This window comes from Dendropsophus ebraccatus, chromosome 13, assembly GCF_027789765.1.
Source record: "Dendropsophus ebraccatus isolate aDenEbr1 chromosome 13, aDenEbr1.pat, whole genome shotgun sequence".
In the NCBI taxonomy this organism is placed as follows: Eukaryota; Metazoa; Chordata; class Amphibia; order Anura; family Hylidae; genus Dendropsophus; species Dendropsophus ebraccatus.
Genome location: NC_091466.1, coordinates 5719529 through 5735966, shown reverse-complemented (window position 1 = coordinate 5735966; position 16438 = coordinate 5719529). Strand labels below are relative to the sequence as shown.

At 50.9% G+C, this 16438-nt stretch overlaps 1 protein-coding gene across 1 annotated transcript; it reads left to right on the top strand.

Annotated features, from left to right (window-relative positions):
* The first annotated feature begins 8755 nt into the window (after positions 1-8755).
* On the top strand, positions 8756-15455 carry SLC39A1 (solute carrier family 39 member 1). Its single transcript, XM_069950580.1, has 4 exons — positions 8756-9160; positions 10728-10938; positions 11442-11572; positions 12997-15455. Exons 1-4 carry the CDS (start codon positions 9098-9100, stop codon positions 13630-13632), a joined length of 1041 nt encoding a protein of 346 aa, XP_069806681.1. The 5' UTR covers positions 8756-9097; the 3' UTR covers positions 13633-15455.
* The last annotated feature ends 983 nt before the right edge of the window (positions 15456-16438 follow it).

Sequence of the window (16438 nt, the reverse complement as noted above, 5' to 3'; positions counted from 1 at the left end):
TTGTTTCTGAACCTTGGCATTGGTGTGTTCATTGGTGCCCTGACTAAGGACAACGAGGAATCGCATGCCCAGTATTCCCGCATGGTCAGGAGCCCGGTTTCCAGCTGTGTTGCCCTCGTGCCAAAACCATGACAATGCTCTGCTCAGCAGCTGCCCCGCCTCCTGCCAGTAACAACACCTATCAGCGGAGTGGCCCCTAGGGGCCCGGGCATCGCAGAGACGAGGTGGGCTAGTTGTCCGGATGGAGACAAGGTGGGCTAGTTGTCAGGATGGAGACAAGGTGGGCTAGTTGTCCGGATGGAGACAAGGTGGGCTAGTTGTCAGGATGGAGACGAGGTGGGCTAGTTGTCAGGATGGAGACAAGGTGGGCTAGTTGTCAGGATGGAGACGAGGTGGGCTAGTTGTCCGGATGGAGACAAGGTGGGCTAGTTGTCAGGATGGAGACAAGGTGGGCTAGCTGTCCGGATGGAGACAAGGTGGGCTAGTTGTCAGGATGGAGACGAGGTGGGCTAGTTGTCAGGATGGAGACGAGGTGGGCTAGTTTTCAAAATGGAGATGAGGTCAGTGAGTTGTCGGGATGAATGCAGTGTGCCTGAGCGGGTGCACCACTGCTATTCAGAGCAAACATACAGTAGGTCGTTAAATATTGTATGTATATTGTATATGCTCTGGGCTGAAGGAAGGGCTAGTTGGAGTTGAAGTACTTATCCAGTGCCTGGCCTGGAGGCCAGGACCCACTTGTGGGAGCTTATGCCAGAGACGTTATCTATATTCTTAGAAACATAGAAGATTGTCGGCAGAAGAAGACCACTGGTTGCCATCTAGTCGGCCCTTTTAGTATTTCCTTATTATCTCAGGATAGATATATATATACACCAGGCAGGTTTACATTCTGTTTTTTGTAGATTTACCAACCATATCTGCTGGAAGTTTGTTCCAAGTATCTACTACTCTTTCGGTAAAGTAATATTTTCTCACATTGCTTCTGATCTTTCCCCCAGTAACCTGTCACTGTGTCCTCTTGTTCTTGAGCTCAGTTTTTTTTACTAAAAACACTCCCCTCCTGACCCTTATTTAGTCCTTTAACATACTTAAAGGTTTCAATCATGTCCCCCCTTTCCCTTACAAGCACCTTCATCCTAGCCATGTCCGGCTAGTGCCATAATGCAGTGAGGCTTCGGTACAGTGATGAACAAAAAAACCCTATCCATCCTGGGCGGCCATTCTTTCCTAACCTGAAAACTGAGACAGGTTCAAGTAGCTAGATAAGTGCATCTACAGCCGAAAACTCTACTGCATCGCTAAGTAACCTGCCAGCAAAAAGCTGTGATTTCTAAAGTAACTCCTTTTCAGCCAGCAAGAAGCTGGGACTGTTACAGTGTGGACAGCACGGTGGCTCAGTGGTTAGCTGGGGTCCTGGGTTCAAATCCCACCAGGTGCAACATCTGCAAAGAGTTTGTATGTTCTCTCCGTGTTTGTGTTGGTTTCCTCCCCAAAACATACTGTTAGGTGAATTTAGATTGTGAGCCCTAATGGGGACAGGGAGCAATAATTGGCAAAAACTATGTAAAGTGCTGCGGAATCTGTGCGCTATAGCAGTAAAAGCATTATTATTATTCACTCTGTTTTCTATCTCTAGTACCCAGCTCAACTAGACGGATCCCAGTCAGAAAAGTATTTGTATTGCACCTTTATTGATTCAAGAGAAGGAGACTGTTATTCTGTACTGTGCCTTTAAGGATTCAAGGAACGTTCCAACTGTTTCGGTATCTGCTGGTTCCTTGCACAAACACCTGCACTACACCAATCTATTATCAAGCACGTGTCGGTACATCCTGGGGTGGATGCGTACCACTCCTGGCCACCGTGACAAGTGTCCCAGTGGTACCATCTAGCCCACTGCTAACACCACCTAGCTCCCCTGGGATGCCGCATGGAGATGAGGTCGGTGAGTTGTCAACATGGAGATTAGGTTAGTGAGTTGTCGGGATGGATTTAAAATTCGTGAGTTGTCAGGATAGAGATGAGATCGGTGAGTTGTCAGGATGGAGATGAGGTCGGTGAGTTGTCAGGATGGAGATGAGGTCGGTGAGTTGTGTGGATGAGATGAGGTCGGTGAGTTGTGTGGATGAGATGAGGTCGGTGAGTTGTCAGGATGGAGATGAGGTTAGTGAGTTGTTGGGATGGAGATGAGGTTAGTGATTTGTTGGGATGGAGATGAGGTTAGTGAGTTGTCGGGATGGAGATGAGGTTAGTAAGTTGTCAGGATGGAGATGAGGTTAGTGAGTTGTCGGGATGGAGATGAGGTTAGTGAGTTGTTGGGATGGAGATGAGGTTAGTGAGTTGTTGGGATGGAGATGAGGTTAGTGAGTTGTTGGGATGGAGATGAGGTTAGTGAGTTGTTGGGATGGAGATGAGGTTAGTAAGTTGTCAGGATGGAGATGAGGTTAGTGAGTTGTTGGGATGGAGATGAGGTTAGTGGGTTGTTGGGATGGAGATGAGGTTAGTGAGTTGTTGGGATGGAGATGAGGTTAGTGAGTTGTTGGGATGGAGATGAGGTTAGTAAGTTGTCAGGATGGAGATGAGGTTAGTAAGTTGTCAGGATGGAGATGAGGTTAGTGAGTTGTTGGGATGGAGATGAGGTTAGTGAGTTGTTGGGATGGAGATGAGGTTAGTGAGTTGTTGGGATGGAGATGAGGTTAGTAAGTTGTCAGGATGGAGATGAGGTTAGTGAGTTGTTGGGATGGAGATGAGGTTAGTGAGTTGTCAGGATGGAGATGAGGTTAGTGAGTTGTTGGGATGGAGATGAGGTTAGTGAGTTGCTGGGATGGAGATGAGGTTAGTGAGTTGCTGGGATGGAGATGAGGTTAGTGAGTTGTTGGGATGGAGATGAGGTTAGTGAGTTGTTGGGATGGAGATGAGGTTAGTGAGTTGTTGGGATGGAGATGAGGTTAGTGAGTTGTTGGGATGGAGATGAGGTTAGTGAGTTGTTGGGATGGAGATGAGGTCAGCTAGTTGTCAGGATGGAGATAAGGTCGGTGAGTTTTGTGGATGGAGATGAGGTCGGTGAGTAGTAGCCTGCCGGTGCCTGCCCCTCCACCCACATAAGGTAAGATGGCGGTCAGTGTAAAATAATGGAAGGTACGGAGGAGGCTGGATGGTAGTTGCTGCTATGTAACACTGAATACAATAAACATTTCTATTCACATAGTTATAAGACGAAATCTCAGTATAAAGAACGGACATTGTGCGGTATAAAAAATCTGCTAAACAGAAGATAATAATTTATGTCACAGAGGAAGAAGCATAGGTCACCGGGAACATCAGCGAGGTTCTTATTACCTAGTAAGAGGTGAAACGCGACTTCCCCATCCACCGTGTGCACGGCTGCGGCACTGCTGTATCCTCACTAGGGTCAGACTGGAGGGGCGTCTATTGTAGCTGCTGCCCATGGATGCTGTTCCTGATGTTCCTGTTCATGATGTGATGGGTGCTCCTATAACTACTATCTACTACTACCTATAACTCTACTATAACTACTATCTACTACTACCTATAACTCTACTATAACTGCTATCTACTACTACCTATAACTACTACCCATGGTGCTCCTATAGCTACTATCTACTACTACCTATAACTCTACTATAACTGCTATCTACTACTACCCATGGTGCTCCTATAACTACTACCCATGGTGCTCCTATAACTACTATCTACTACTACCTATAACTACTACCCATGGTGTGTTTAAGGCGATAGGTGTATATAAGGCCATAGGTGTGTAAGGCCATAGATGTACATAAGGCCATAGGTTTGTGTATAAGGCCATAGGTGTGTGTAAGGTAATAGGTGTGTAAAAGGCCATAGGTGTGTATACGGCCATAGGTTTGTGTATAAGGCCATAGGTGTGTATATGGCCATAGGTGTGTATAAGGCGATATGTGTGTATAAGGCCATAGGTGTGTATAAGGTGATAGGAGTGTGTAAGGCCATAGGTGTGTGTAAGGCCATAGGTGTGTATAAGGCCATAGGTGTGTGTAAGGCCATAGATGTATATAAGACCATAGGTGTGTATAAGACCATAGGTGTGTGTAAGGCCATAGATGTATATAAGGCCATAGATGTATATAAGGCCATAGGTGTGTATAAGGCCATAGGTGTGTATACGGCCATAGGTGTGTGTAAGGCCATAGATGTATATAAGGCCATAGGTGTGTATAAGACCATAGGTGTGTGTAAGGCCATAGATGTATATAAGGCCATAGATGTATATAAGGCCATAGGTGTGTGAGAGATATAGTCTGAAAAATATCTATATGTATATGTATACTCAGGTATAGCTCGTACTGCCATATGGTATTCATTATATATATATACTTGAATGTGTCTTTGTTCTCTTAAGAGTTGGGAGGGGGGAAGCGAGTTGTCTGGGTGTCACATAACTTAGGAACTCATCAGCATAAGACCCTCCCGAGTAGGCAAATAGCCAATTGTGCCAGTATTAACCCATGATGTAACCACCTTTTCCTGTACGTCATAACTAGTATAAGAACTGTTGTTTGTGTAATAAAGCAGAATCCTTTTGCATTGATACCAATTGCTATTGGTGTCTGTGTGAATCTGTATGAGCGCTCATACTATTATTTGATATAATTTGGATACCGCACAAAGAGGAAGAAATCGCTATTAGTGCGATAACAGGTGTGTGTAAGGCCATAGGTGTGTGTAAGGCCATAGGTGTGTGTAAGGCCATAGGTGTGTATACGGCCATAGGTGTATATAAGACCATAGGTGTGTATAAGGCCATAGGTGTGTGTAAGCCCATAGATGTATGTAAGACCATAGGTGTGTATAAGGCCATAGGTGTATGTAAGACCATAGGTGTGTATAAGGCCATAGGTGTGTATAAGACCATAGGTGTGTGTAAGGCCATAGATGTATATAAGGCCATAGATGTGTATAAGGCCATAGGTGTGTGTAAGGCCATAGGTGTGTGTAAGGCCATAGATGTATATAAGACCATAGGTGTGTATAAGACCATAGGTGTGTATAAGGCCATAGGTGTGTATACGGCCATAGGTGTGTGTAAGGCCATAGATGTATATAAGGCCATAGGTGTGTATAAGACCATAGGTGTGTGTAAGGCCATAGATGTATATAAGGCCATAGATGTATATAAGGCCATAGGTGTGTGAGAGATATAGTCTGAAAAATATCTATATGTATATGTATACTCAGGTATAGCTCGTACTGCCATATGGTAATCATTATATATATATACTTGAATGTGTCTTTGTTCTCTTAAGAGTTGGGAGGGGGGAAGCGAGTTGTCTGGGTGTCACATAACTTAGGAACTCATCAGCATAAGACCCTCCCGAGTAGGCAAATAGCCAATTGTGCCAGTATTAACCCATGATGTAACCACCCTTTTCCTGTACGTCATAACTAGTATAAGAACTGTTGTTTGTGTAATAAAGCAGAATCCTTTTGCATTGATACCAATTGCTATTGGTGTCTGTGTGAATCTGTATGAGCGCTCATACTATTATTTGATATAATTTGGATACCGCACAAAGAGGAAGAAATCGCTATTAGTGCGATAACAGGTGTGTGTAAGGCCATAGGTGTGTGTAAGGCCATAGGTGTGTGTAAGGCCATAGGTGTGTATACGGCCATAGGTGTGTATAAGGCCATAGGTGTGTATAAGGCCATAGGTGTGTATAAGACCATAGGTGTGTGTAAGGCCATAGATGTATATAAGGCCATAGATGTGTATAAGGCCATAGGTGTGTGTAAGGCCATAGGTGTGTGTAAGGCCATAGATGTATATAAGACCATAGGTGTGTATAAGGCCATATATGTATATAAGGCCATAGATGTATATAAGGCCATAGATGTATATAAGGCCATAGGTGTGTATAAGGCCATAGGTGTGTATAAGGCCATAGGTGTGTATAAGGCCATAGGTGTGTGTAAGGCCATAGGTGTATATAAGGCCATAGGTGTATATAAGGCCATAGGTGTGTATAAGGCCATAGGTGTGTATAAGGCCATAGGTGTGTATAAGGCCATAGGTGTGTATAAGGCCATAGGTGTATATAAGGCCATAGGTGTGTGTAAGGCCATAGGTGTGTATAAGGCCGTAGATGTGCATAAGGCCATAGGTGTGTATAAGGCCATAGGTGTGTATAAGGCCATAGGTGTGTGTAAGACCATAGGTGTGTATAAGGCCATAGGTGTGTATAAGGCCATAGGTGTGTGTAAGGCCATAGGTGTGTATAAGGCCATAGGTGTGTGTAAGGCCATAGGTGTGTATAAGACCATAGGTGTGTATCAGTATTTCAAGTTTATATCAACCAAGGCCTCACCACACTGACAAAAGTAGAGATATCAGGTTACTCTGATGTAGATGTAATATCACAGAGTGTCCAGCATGTGGGAGTAGAGATAACAGGTTACTATGATGTGGATGTAATATTAGATATTGTCCAGCAGGTGGGAGTAGAGATAACAGGTTACTATGATGTGGATGTAATATCACAGAGTGTCCAGCATGTGGGAGTAGAGATAACAGGTTACTATGATGTAGATGTAATATCACAGAGTGTCCAGCAGGTGGGAGTAGAGATATCAGGTTACTATGATGTGGATGTAATATCACAGAGTGTCCAGCAGGTGGGAGTAGAGATAACAGGTTACTATGATGTGGATGTAATATTAGATATTGTCCAGCAGGTGGGAGTAGAGATAACAGGTTACTATGATGTGGATGTAATATCACAGAGTGTCCAGCAGGTGGCAGTAGAAATAACAGGTTACTATGATGTAGATGTAATACCACAGAGTGTCCAGCAGGTGGGAGTAGAGATAACAGGTTACTATGATGTAGATGTAATATCACAGGGTGTCCAGCAGGTGGGAGTAGAGATATAAGATTACTATGATGTGTATGTAATATCACAGAGTGTCCAGCAGGTGGGAGTAGAGATAACAGATTACTATGATATGGATGTAATATCACAGAGTGTCCAGCAGGTGGGAGTAGAGATAACAGGTTACTATGATGTGGATGTAATATCACAGAGTGTCCAGCAGGTGGGAGTAGAGATATCAGATTACTATGATGTGTATGTAATATCACAGAGTGTCCAGCAGGTGGGAGTAGAGATAACAGGTTACTATGATGTAGATGTAATATCACAGGGTGTCCAGCAGGTGGGAGTAGAGACATAAGATTACTATGATGTGGATGTAATATCACAGAGTGTCCAGCAGGTGGGAGTAGAGATATCAGATTACTATGATGTAGATGTAATATCACAGGGTATCCAGCAGGTGGGAGTAGAGATAACAGGTTACTATGATGTAGATGTAATATCACAGAGTGTCCAGCAGATGGGAGTAGAGATAACAGGTTACTATGATGTGGATGTAATATCACAGAGTGTCCAGCAGGTGGGAGTAGAGATAACAGATTACTATGATGTAGATGTAATATCACAGAGTGTCCAGCAGGTGGCAGTAGAGATGTAAGATTACTATGATGTGGATGTAATATCACAGAGTGTCCAGCAGGTGGGAGTAGAGATAAAAGGTTACTATGATGTGGATGTAATATCACAGGGTATCCAGCAGGTGGGAGTAGAGATAACAGGTTATCAGCACATTTCCCGACAACAGGCATGACTCCGTCCGTTATATAGAACACAGTATCATGTGACCATCGGGAGCATGTGACCAATGATGTCACACTTTCTAAAAACTTTATCATCTATCAACGGAAAACCCAGCAAAAAGGCCAACTGAAAACTGCTCCGCCCACACAAGAGACGGGTCACATGACCATGACATCATCAAAGGACCTTCATCCCACTTGAAAATTGTAACTACGATCGTTATGGAGGAGGAAGCATTCACTTCCGGGTGTAGCAGAATGGCGGCGGAGCATGCGCATTCCTCTGTGCTGGAGGAGAGGAAACATTAGGAGCTAGAACTTAAAGGAGAAGTCCGGCGAAAAATTTTTTCCCCCACTTCCTCCCTACATAAAAAGTTATATAAGTTCCTAATGTACACTCATGTCAGATTATAGTCCCTTACCAGACTTTCCCCTGGGTCTCCAGCTGCAGGAAGTGGCTTACTTCCTCATTCTGTGCTGACGTCACGACGAGTGCAGGGTCCCTGCTGCACCTTGGGTCGTGATGTAGGGCTTGCCACGTCACTGTACAGGCGTCCTCTGAGCTCCTGGCACGCCTCCCTGCCTCATGCATATTCATAGAGATGCCTCCTTCCTGTACAGAGACACTGACTACAACCCGTTCTGTACAGCAATCAGAACGGGATGAGGTGGGGGCTGCTGAGGGGGAGAAAGTACGGCAGACTAGAGCAGCCACACTGAGAACACCTCAGTGTGTGCTGTAATCAGATCGGGAGGAGGTGGGGGCTGTGGGAGAGAGCATGGGAGCTCTGTATGAGCTGTGATCAGGACGGGAGGAGGTGGGGGCTGCAGGGGGGGAGGAGAGGGCATGAGATGCTGGAGCAGGCAGGCTAAGAGCTCAGTGTGTCTGCTCTTACCAGAACGCTGATAATGTGGCTGCAGGAGGGAAAGAACATGACAGGCAGTGCAGGCTCACTGAGAGCTCCATGTGTGCTGTGATCAGAAGGGATGAGGTGGGGGCTGCAGGGGGGACAAAGCATGACAGGCTGTGCAGGCTCACTGAGAAGACAGTGTGAGCAGTGACTAGAAGGGGAGGAGAGGGGGGCTGTGTATACTATGTGGTGATTTGTCAGTGTAATTTACCATTTTGCAAAGCTGCAGATTAGGTGTGCAGACACTAGCAGTGATGGCACAGAGGATGCAGGTGGCAGGAATACAGGCTAAGCACTGGGAGGGAGGTAACATTCAGGGGGTGGGACAAACAGCAAGGTTTGACTGAGTGGGCTGGACAAGGAGGAGAGGGGCGTATACAGTGGGCGTGACAGAGTAACAGAGCTTGGACAGGAAGTGAGGAGACACCAGCTTATAGTCAGAACGGGCGATGTGGGGGTCCGAGAGTGGCGATTCTGGGCTCAAACTGTTACTATACAAAAGGTGTACATGATCTATTGTTTTTTTGGTGATTGTTTTTTTTTTAACAGACCCCGGAATTCTCCTTTAAGGGTGAGAAAACTACAGATGCTCTTATACATCATACCTCCCCGCTGTGCCTCATACCTCACACCTCCCCGTTGTGTCTCATACCTCACACCTCCCCCCTGTGCCTCACACCTCCCCGCTGTGCCTCATACCTCTCACCTCCCCGCTGTGCCTCATACCTCTCACCTCCCCGCTGTGCCTCATACCTCACACCTCCCCGCTGTGTCTCATACCTCACACCTCCCCGCTGTGTCTCATACCTCACACCTCCCCGCTGTGTCTCATACCTCACACCTCCCCGCTGTGCCTCATACCTCACACCTCCCCGCTGTGCCTCATACCTCACACCTCCCCGCTGTGCCTCATACCTCACACCTCCCCGCTGTACCTCATACCTCACACCTCCCCGCTGTGCCTCATACCTCACACCTCCCCGCTGTGTCTCATCTCACACCTCCCCGCTGTGCCTCATACCTCACACCTCCCCGCTGTGCCTCATACCTCACACCTCCCCGCTGTGCCTCATACCTCTCCATTATACCTCCCCGCTGTGCCTCATACCTCTCCATTATACCTCCCCGCTGTGCCTCATACCTCTCCATTATACCTCCCCGCTGTGCCTCATACCCCCCATTATACCTCCCCGCTGTGCCTCATACCTCTACATTATACCCCCCGCTGTACCTCATACCTCTCCATTATACCTCCCCGCTGTGCCTCATACCTCTCCATTATACCTCCCCGCTGTGCCTCATACCTCTCCATTATACCTCCCCGCTGTGCCTCATACCTCACCGCTGTGCCTCATACCTCATACCTCTCCATTATACCTCCCCGCTGTGCCTCATACCTCTCCATTATACCTCCCCGCTGTGCCTCATACCTCTCCATTATACCTCCCCGCTGTGCCTCATACCTCCCCGCTGTGCCTCATACCTCACACCTCCCCGCTGTGCCTCATACCTCTCACCTCCCCGCTGTGCCTCATACCTCTCACCTCCCCGCTGTGCCTCATACCTCTCCATTACACCTCCCCGCTGTGCCTCATACCTCTCCATTACACCTCCGCGCTGTGCCTCATACCTCTCCATTATACCTCCGCGCTGTGCCTCATACCTCTCCATTATACCTCCGCGCTGTGCCTCATACCTCTCCATTATACCTCTGCGCTGTGCCTCATACCTCTCCATTATACCTCCGCGCTGTGCCTCATACCTCTCCATTACACCTCCGCGCTGTGCCTCATACCTCTCCATTATACCTCCGCGCTGTGCCTCATACCTCTCCATTATACCTCCCCGCTGTGCCTCATACCTCTCACTTCCCCACTGTGCCTCATACCTCTCCATTATACCTCCCCCGCTGTGCCTCATACCTCTCCATTACACCTCCCTGCTGTGCCTCATACCTCTCACCTCCCCGCTGTGCCTCATACCTCTCCATTATACCTCCCCCGCTGTGCCTCATACCTCTCCATTATACCTCCCCGCTGTGCCTCATACCTCTCCCTGTTTTCTATATACCCCGTCGTGTCCTCTGTCTGCTCTCTTTGGGCGCAGTGGGCAGGATGTAATGTGTTTCTGCCCTGTAGGGGTCTCCGGTGAGCACATCATCCTTCTCCCCCACCATGGAGGTGAACCCCGCCAGTGTGGTGTGGAGCCCGGACCTGGAGGCCGTCTCCCTCTCGGTGGCCGGATTAGAGGTGAAGCTTGGGTGTTTGGTGACGCTGCTTCTTCTGACCCTCATCAGTGGCTTGACCCCCCTCTTCCTCTTCAGGCGGCAGACGACCCCAGATGTCTTGGGTGAGTTCTACCAGATACTGTCAGGTTAGTCAGTGCTCCTTATAGAGGGGTGGGCTCCGGCCCGGTGTAACAGTGATAGTGCTCCTTATAGAGGGGTGGGCTCCGGCCCGGTGTAACGGTGATAGTGCTCCTTATAGAGGGGTGGGCTTTGTCCCGGTGTAACGGTGATGGTGCTCCTTATAGAGGGGTGGGCTCCGGCCCGGTGTAACGGTGATGGTGCTCCTTATAGAGGGGTGGGCTTTGTCCCGGTGTAACGGTGATGGTGCTCCTTATAGAGGGGTGGGCTCCGGCCCGGTGTAACAGTGATGGTGCTCCTTATAGAGGGGTGGGCTCCGGCCCGGTGTAACGGTGATGGTGCTCCTTATAGAGGGGTGGGCTTTGTCCCGGTGTAACGGTGATGGTGCTCCTTATAGAGGGGTGGGCTCCGGCCCGGTGTAACAGTGATGGTGCTCCTTATAGAGGGGTGGGCTCCGGCCCGGTGTAACGGTGATGCTTTGCTGCAGGCGGCCGGCGCAGAGCGATGAGTCTGATCAGCTGTTTTGCTGGAGGAGTTTTCCTTGCTACCTGCCTGCTGGATCTGCTGCCGGATTACCTCTCCAGGATCAACGACGCCCTCATCAGGCTGAATATATCTGTAAGTGTGTGTGTGTGTGGGGGGGGGGGGGGGGGGGGAGGAGGGGGATGGGGGATGGGGGGTCTGCCCTAGGGAGGTGAGACCTGTAGCAGTCTGGGTTGGGTGGGGATTGCCGTCTGGCCCGGGGAGAAGGGGGGGTATTTGGGGTGGGAAGGTGGGGCAGGGGTAGTTATCTGTGGGGTGGAAGGGCAGAGGCGCCTGTGTGGCCTAGGCGGAGGGAGCGGGTTGGGGTTGGTTATCAGGCTCTGGGAAGCAGTGCTGGGGTTGATATCTGGGCTGGCAGGGGTGCAGTTAGGGGGTGTGGTTTTCTGGGCTGAGCAATCTGGGCAGGAGGGGCTATCTGGGGGGCAGGGACAGGAGACAGGGCAGGGGTAGCTGTCTGGTCCGGATAGGCGGGGGCAGGTGTGGCTGTCTGTCCCGTGAAGGCGGGGGCAGGTGTGGCTGTCTGTCCCGGGAAGGTGGGGGCAGGTGTGGCTGTCTGGCCCGGGAAGGCGGGGGCAGGTGTGGCTGTCTGGCCCGGGAAGGCGGGGGCAGGTGTGGCTGTCTGGCCCGGAGAGGCGGGGGCAGGGGTGGCTGTCTGGCCCGGGAAGGCGGGGGCAGGTGTGGCTGTCTGGCCCGGAGAGGCGGGGGCAGGTGTGGCTGTCTGGCCCGGAGAGGCGGGGGCAGGGGTGGGGGTGGACGTCTGGCCCGGAGAGGCGGGGGCAGGGGTGGCTGTCTGGCCCGGAGAGGCGGGGGCAGGGGTGGGGGTGGCCGTCTGGCCCGGAGAGGCGGGGGCAGGGGTGGCTGTCTGGCCCGGAGAGGCGGGGGCAGGGGTGGGGGTGGCCGTCTGGCCCGGAGAGGCGGGGGCAGGGGTGGCTGTCTGGCCCGGAGAGGCGGGGGCAGGGGTGGGGGTGGCCGTCTGGCCCGGAGAGGCGGGGGCAGGGGTGGCTGTCTGGCCCGGAGAGGCGGGGGCAGGGGTGGGGGTGGCCGTCTGGCCCGGAGAGGCGGGGGCAGGGGTGGCTGTCTGGCCCGGAGAGGCGGGGGCAGGGGTGGGGGTGGCCGTCTGGCCCGGAGAGGCGGGGGCAGGGGTGGCTGTCTGGCCCGGAGAGGCGGGGGCAGGGGTGGGGGTGGCCGTCTGGCCCGGAGAGGCGGGGGCAGGGGTGGCTGTCTGGCCCGGAGAGGCGGGGGCAGGGGTGGGGGTGGCCGTCTGGCCCGGAGAGGCGGGGGCAGGGGTGGCCGTCTGGCCCGGAGAGGCGGGGGCAGGGGTGGCTGTATGGCCCGGAGAGGCGGGGGCAGGGGTGGGGGTGGCCGTCTGGCCCAGGGTGGAAGCACAGCACAGTGTATAGATAAGATTGTAGGGTATCAGGAGTAAATGGGGTGGTGTGTTGCAGTGGGCGGAGCCATATTGCCTGCTTTAACCCCTCGCTGTCTGTGTCTGCCCTCAGCTTCAGTTCCCTCTGCAGGAGTTTGTCTTGGCCATGGGCTTCTTCCTGGTGCTGGTCTTGGAGCAGATTGTGCTAAGTTACAAGGAGCCGTCAGGGTGGTCAGAGGAGACGCACTCCCTCCTGGGCAGTGACAGCCGCATCCCGCATATGGAGCAGCCGCACGTACACGTGGATGTGAACGCTCACTCTGCGGTAAGGGCCGTGGTCCTGGTGCTCTCTCTTTCCTTACACTCGGTCTTGGAAGGTCTTGCGGTGGGACTCCTGCAAGAGAGCGGGAAGGTGCTGGAGACCTGCCTGGCGCTTCTCATCCACAAGTGCCTCATCTCCTTCAGCCTGACCCTGAAGCTGGCGCAGGGCCGGCTCCGCCCCCGCGCCATCCTCTCCTGCCTCCTCCTCTTCGCCTTCATGACTCCGCTGGGCATCGGCCTGGGCATTGTGATGACAGAGAACTCCGACCCCTTACACCAACTAACCCGCAGTGTCCTGGAGGGCATCGCCACAGGGACCTTCCTGTACATCACCTTCCTAGAGATCCTGCCCCATGAGCTGACCGCCAGCGACCAGCGTATCGTCAAGGTCATCGTCATCCTCTGCGGCTTCTCAGTTATTACCGCCATCTTATTCATTAAGATTTAAGAGCGCCCCCTTATGGCTTATGTCCTCCTGCCCACTGGCTACCTATCCCCTAGTAGGGATACTGGCTACTTCAGCAAGTAGGGACATAAAGTGTTATAATACTATATACAATACAATACAGTAGTAGAACTGCATTTGTAGTGCCCCCAGTGGACAGGTATACAACTCCACCAGCAGTAACTAATGTAACACCACCCCCCTGTGGACAGGAATAGTACTACACCAGCAGTAACTAATGATACACCACCCCCTGTGGACAGGAATAGTACTACACCAGCAGTAACTAATGAAACACCACCCCCTGTGGACAGGAATAGTACTACACCAGCAGTAACTAATGAAACACCACCCCCTGTGGACAGGAACAGTACTACACCAGCAGTAACTAATGAAACACCACCCCCTGTGGACAGGAATAGTACTACACCAGCAGTAACTAATGAAACACCACCCCCTGTGGACAGGAATAGTACTACACCAGCAGTAACTAATGAAACACCACCCCCTGTGGACAGGAATAGTACTACACCAGCAGTAACTAATGAAACACCACCCCCTGTGGACAGGAACAGTACTACACCAGCAGTAACTAATGTTGCATCACCCCCTGTGGACAGGAATAGTACTACACCAGCAGTAACTAATGTTGCATCACCCCCTGTGGACAGGAATAGTATTACACCAGCAGTAATTGCCGCTTTCTTCTAGAAACAGCACAATCTGAGGATGGGTGGTGCTGTTTTTGCATATTTTCTAATTCTAGATAGTGCCATTAATACAGCCTCTTGTTAGAGACAAGCAAACCTCGAGCATGCTGGAGTGCATCAGGTCTGCTTATCTCTACCCCTTGGGCATAAGATTATCACTGCAATAACTAGAGAAATACTGCCCCATGTGGACAAGAATTGAACTACACCAGCAGAAAATAATGTAATCCTGTAATTCTTTACTAAAGCCAGCAGATTTGTTTTGCTGTACCTATATATATGTGGTATACATCTGATTATACCTACTTTGCTTCGTGACTCCGCCCCTTTAATGTAATACTGCCCCCTGTGGACAAGACGCTTGTGTAGCGGTTAAGGGGAATGTTCCTATTTGGCTGTAGTTCCTCTGTTACAGTGATAATCCGCAGTGTTAGGAAACATCAATGGGGGCTGCACGGCACTAAGGGGCTCTCCTGTTACCCACTTTCCTAGCGTTTCAATTTGACTTTAGTACAGTTAGATGGGGTATGACTCCACCTAGTGGTAAGAACTGATGCTTCTGTCTAGCAGGTGTGAACAAGGGCAGACCCCCCCCCCCCCCAATAGAGTTTTCACACTTAACATTTTGTCAGTATTAGCTCCACCCCTTCACCTAACCCCACCTTTTATGATTAGCTCCACCTCTTCACTAAGCCTCACCTTTTATGATTATCTCCGCCAAGCCCCACTTCTTATGATTAGCTCCACCTCTCCACCAAGCCCCACCTCTTATGATTAGCTCCACCTCTCCACCAAGCCCCACCTCTTATGATTAGCTCCACCTCTCCACCAAGCCCCACCTCTTATGATTAGCTCCACCTCTCCACCAAGCCCCACCTTTTTATTAATATATTGTAATAATCTCTGGGCAGATCTGAATAGATTTGTACATGGGGTTTTATTGAGACGCTGATCACCGGTGGTGGGGTCTGGATATTTGGGGGCCCCGCGTGCCTGCTGACAGATCTTTCCTATATTTGATATGTTACTCCATTTTCTTGTGGTTTCTGGATGGCGTCACCTTTTCTATAGGTTGGATGACGCGGGAGAAACTTGAAATAAAGAACTTTTACACTATGGAGTCTGGTGAATTATTACATGTTGTCAATCCTAAAGGAGCATATATGGTATCTACAGGAGAGAAGAGCAGAGTAAGGGGTCTATACTGGGGGCAGGAAGGGGGAGTAGGGTCTATACTGGGGGCAGGAAGGGGGAGTAGGGTCTATACTGGGGGCAGGACGGGGGAGTAGGGTCTATACTGGGGGCAGGAAGGGGGAGTAGGGTCTATACTGGGGGCAGGACGGGGGAGTAGGGTCTATACTGGGGGCAGGAAGGGGGAGTAGGGTGTATACTGGGGGCAGGACGGGGGAGTAGGGTCTATACTGGGGGCAGGACGGGGCAGTAGGGTCTATACTGGGGACAGGACGGGGGAGTAGGGTCTATACTGGGGGCAGGACGGGGGAGTAGGGTCTATACTGGGGGCAGGAAGGGGGAGTAGGGTGTATACTGGGGCAGGACAGGGGAGTAGGGTGTATACTGGGGGCAGGACCGGGGAGTAGGGTGTATACTGGGGACAAGATGGGGGAGTAGGGTGTATACTGGGGACAGGACGGGGGAGTAGGGTGTATACTGGGGGCAGGACGGGGGAGTAGGGTGTATACTGGGGACAGGACCAGGGAGTAGGGTCTATACTGGGGGCAGGAAGGGGGAGTAGGGTGTATACTGGGGCAGGACAGGGGAGTAGGGTGTATACTGGGGGCAGGACGGGGGAGTAGGGTCTATACTGGGGGCAGGACCGGGGAGTAGGGTGTATACTGGGGACAAGATGGGGGAGTAGGGTGTATACTGGGGACAGGACGGGGGAGTAGGGTGTATACTGGGGGCAGGACCGGGGAGTAGGGTGTATACTGGGGACAAGATGGGGGAGTAGGGTGTATACTGGGGACAGGACGGGGGAGTAGGGTGTATACTGGGGGCAGGACGGGGGAGTAGGGTCTATACTGGGGGCAGGACGGGGGAGTAGGGTGTATACTGGGGACAGGACCAGGGAGTAGGGTGTA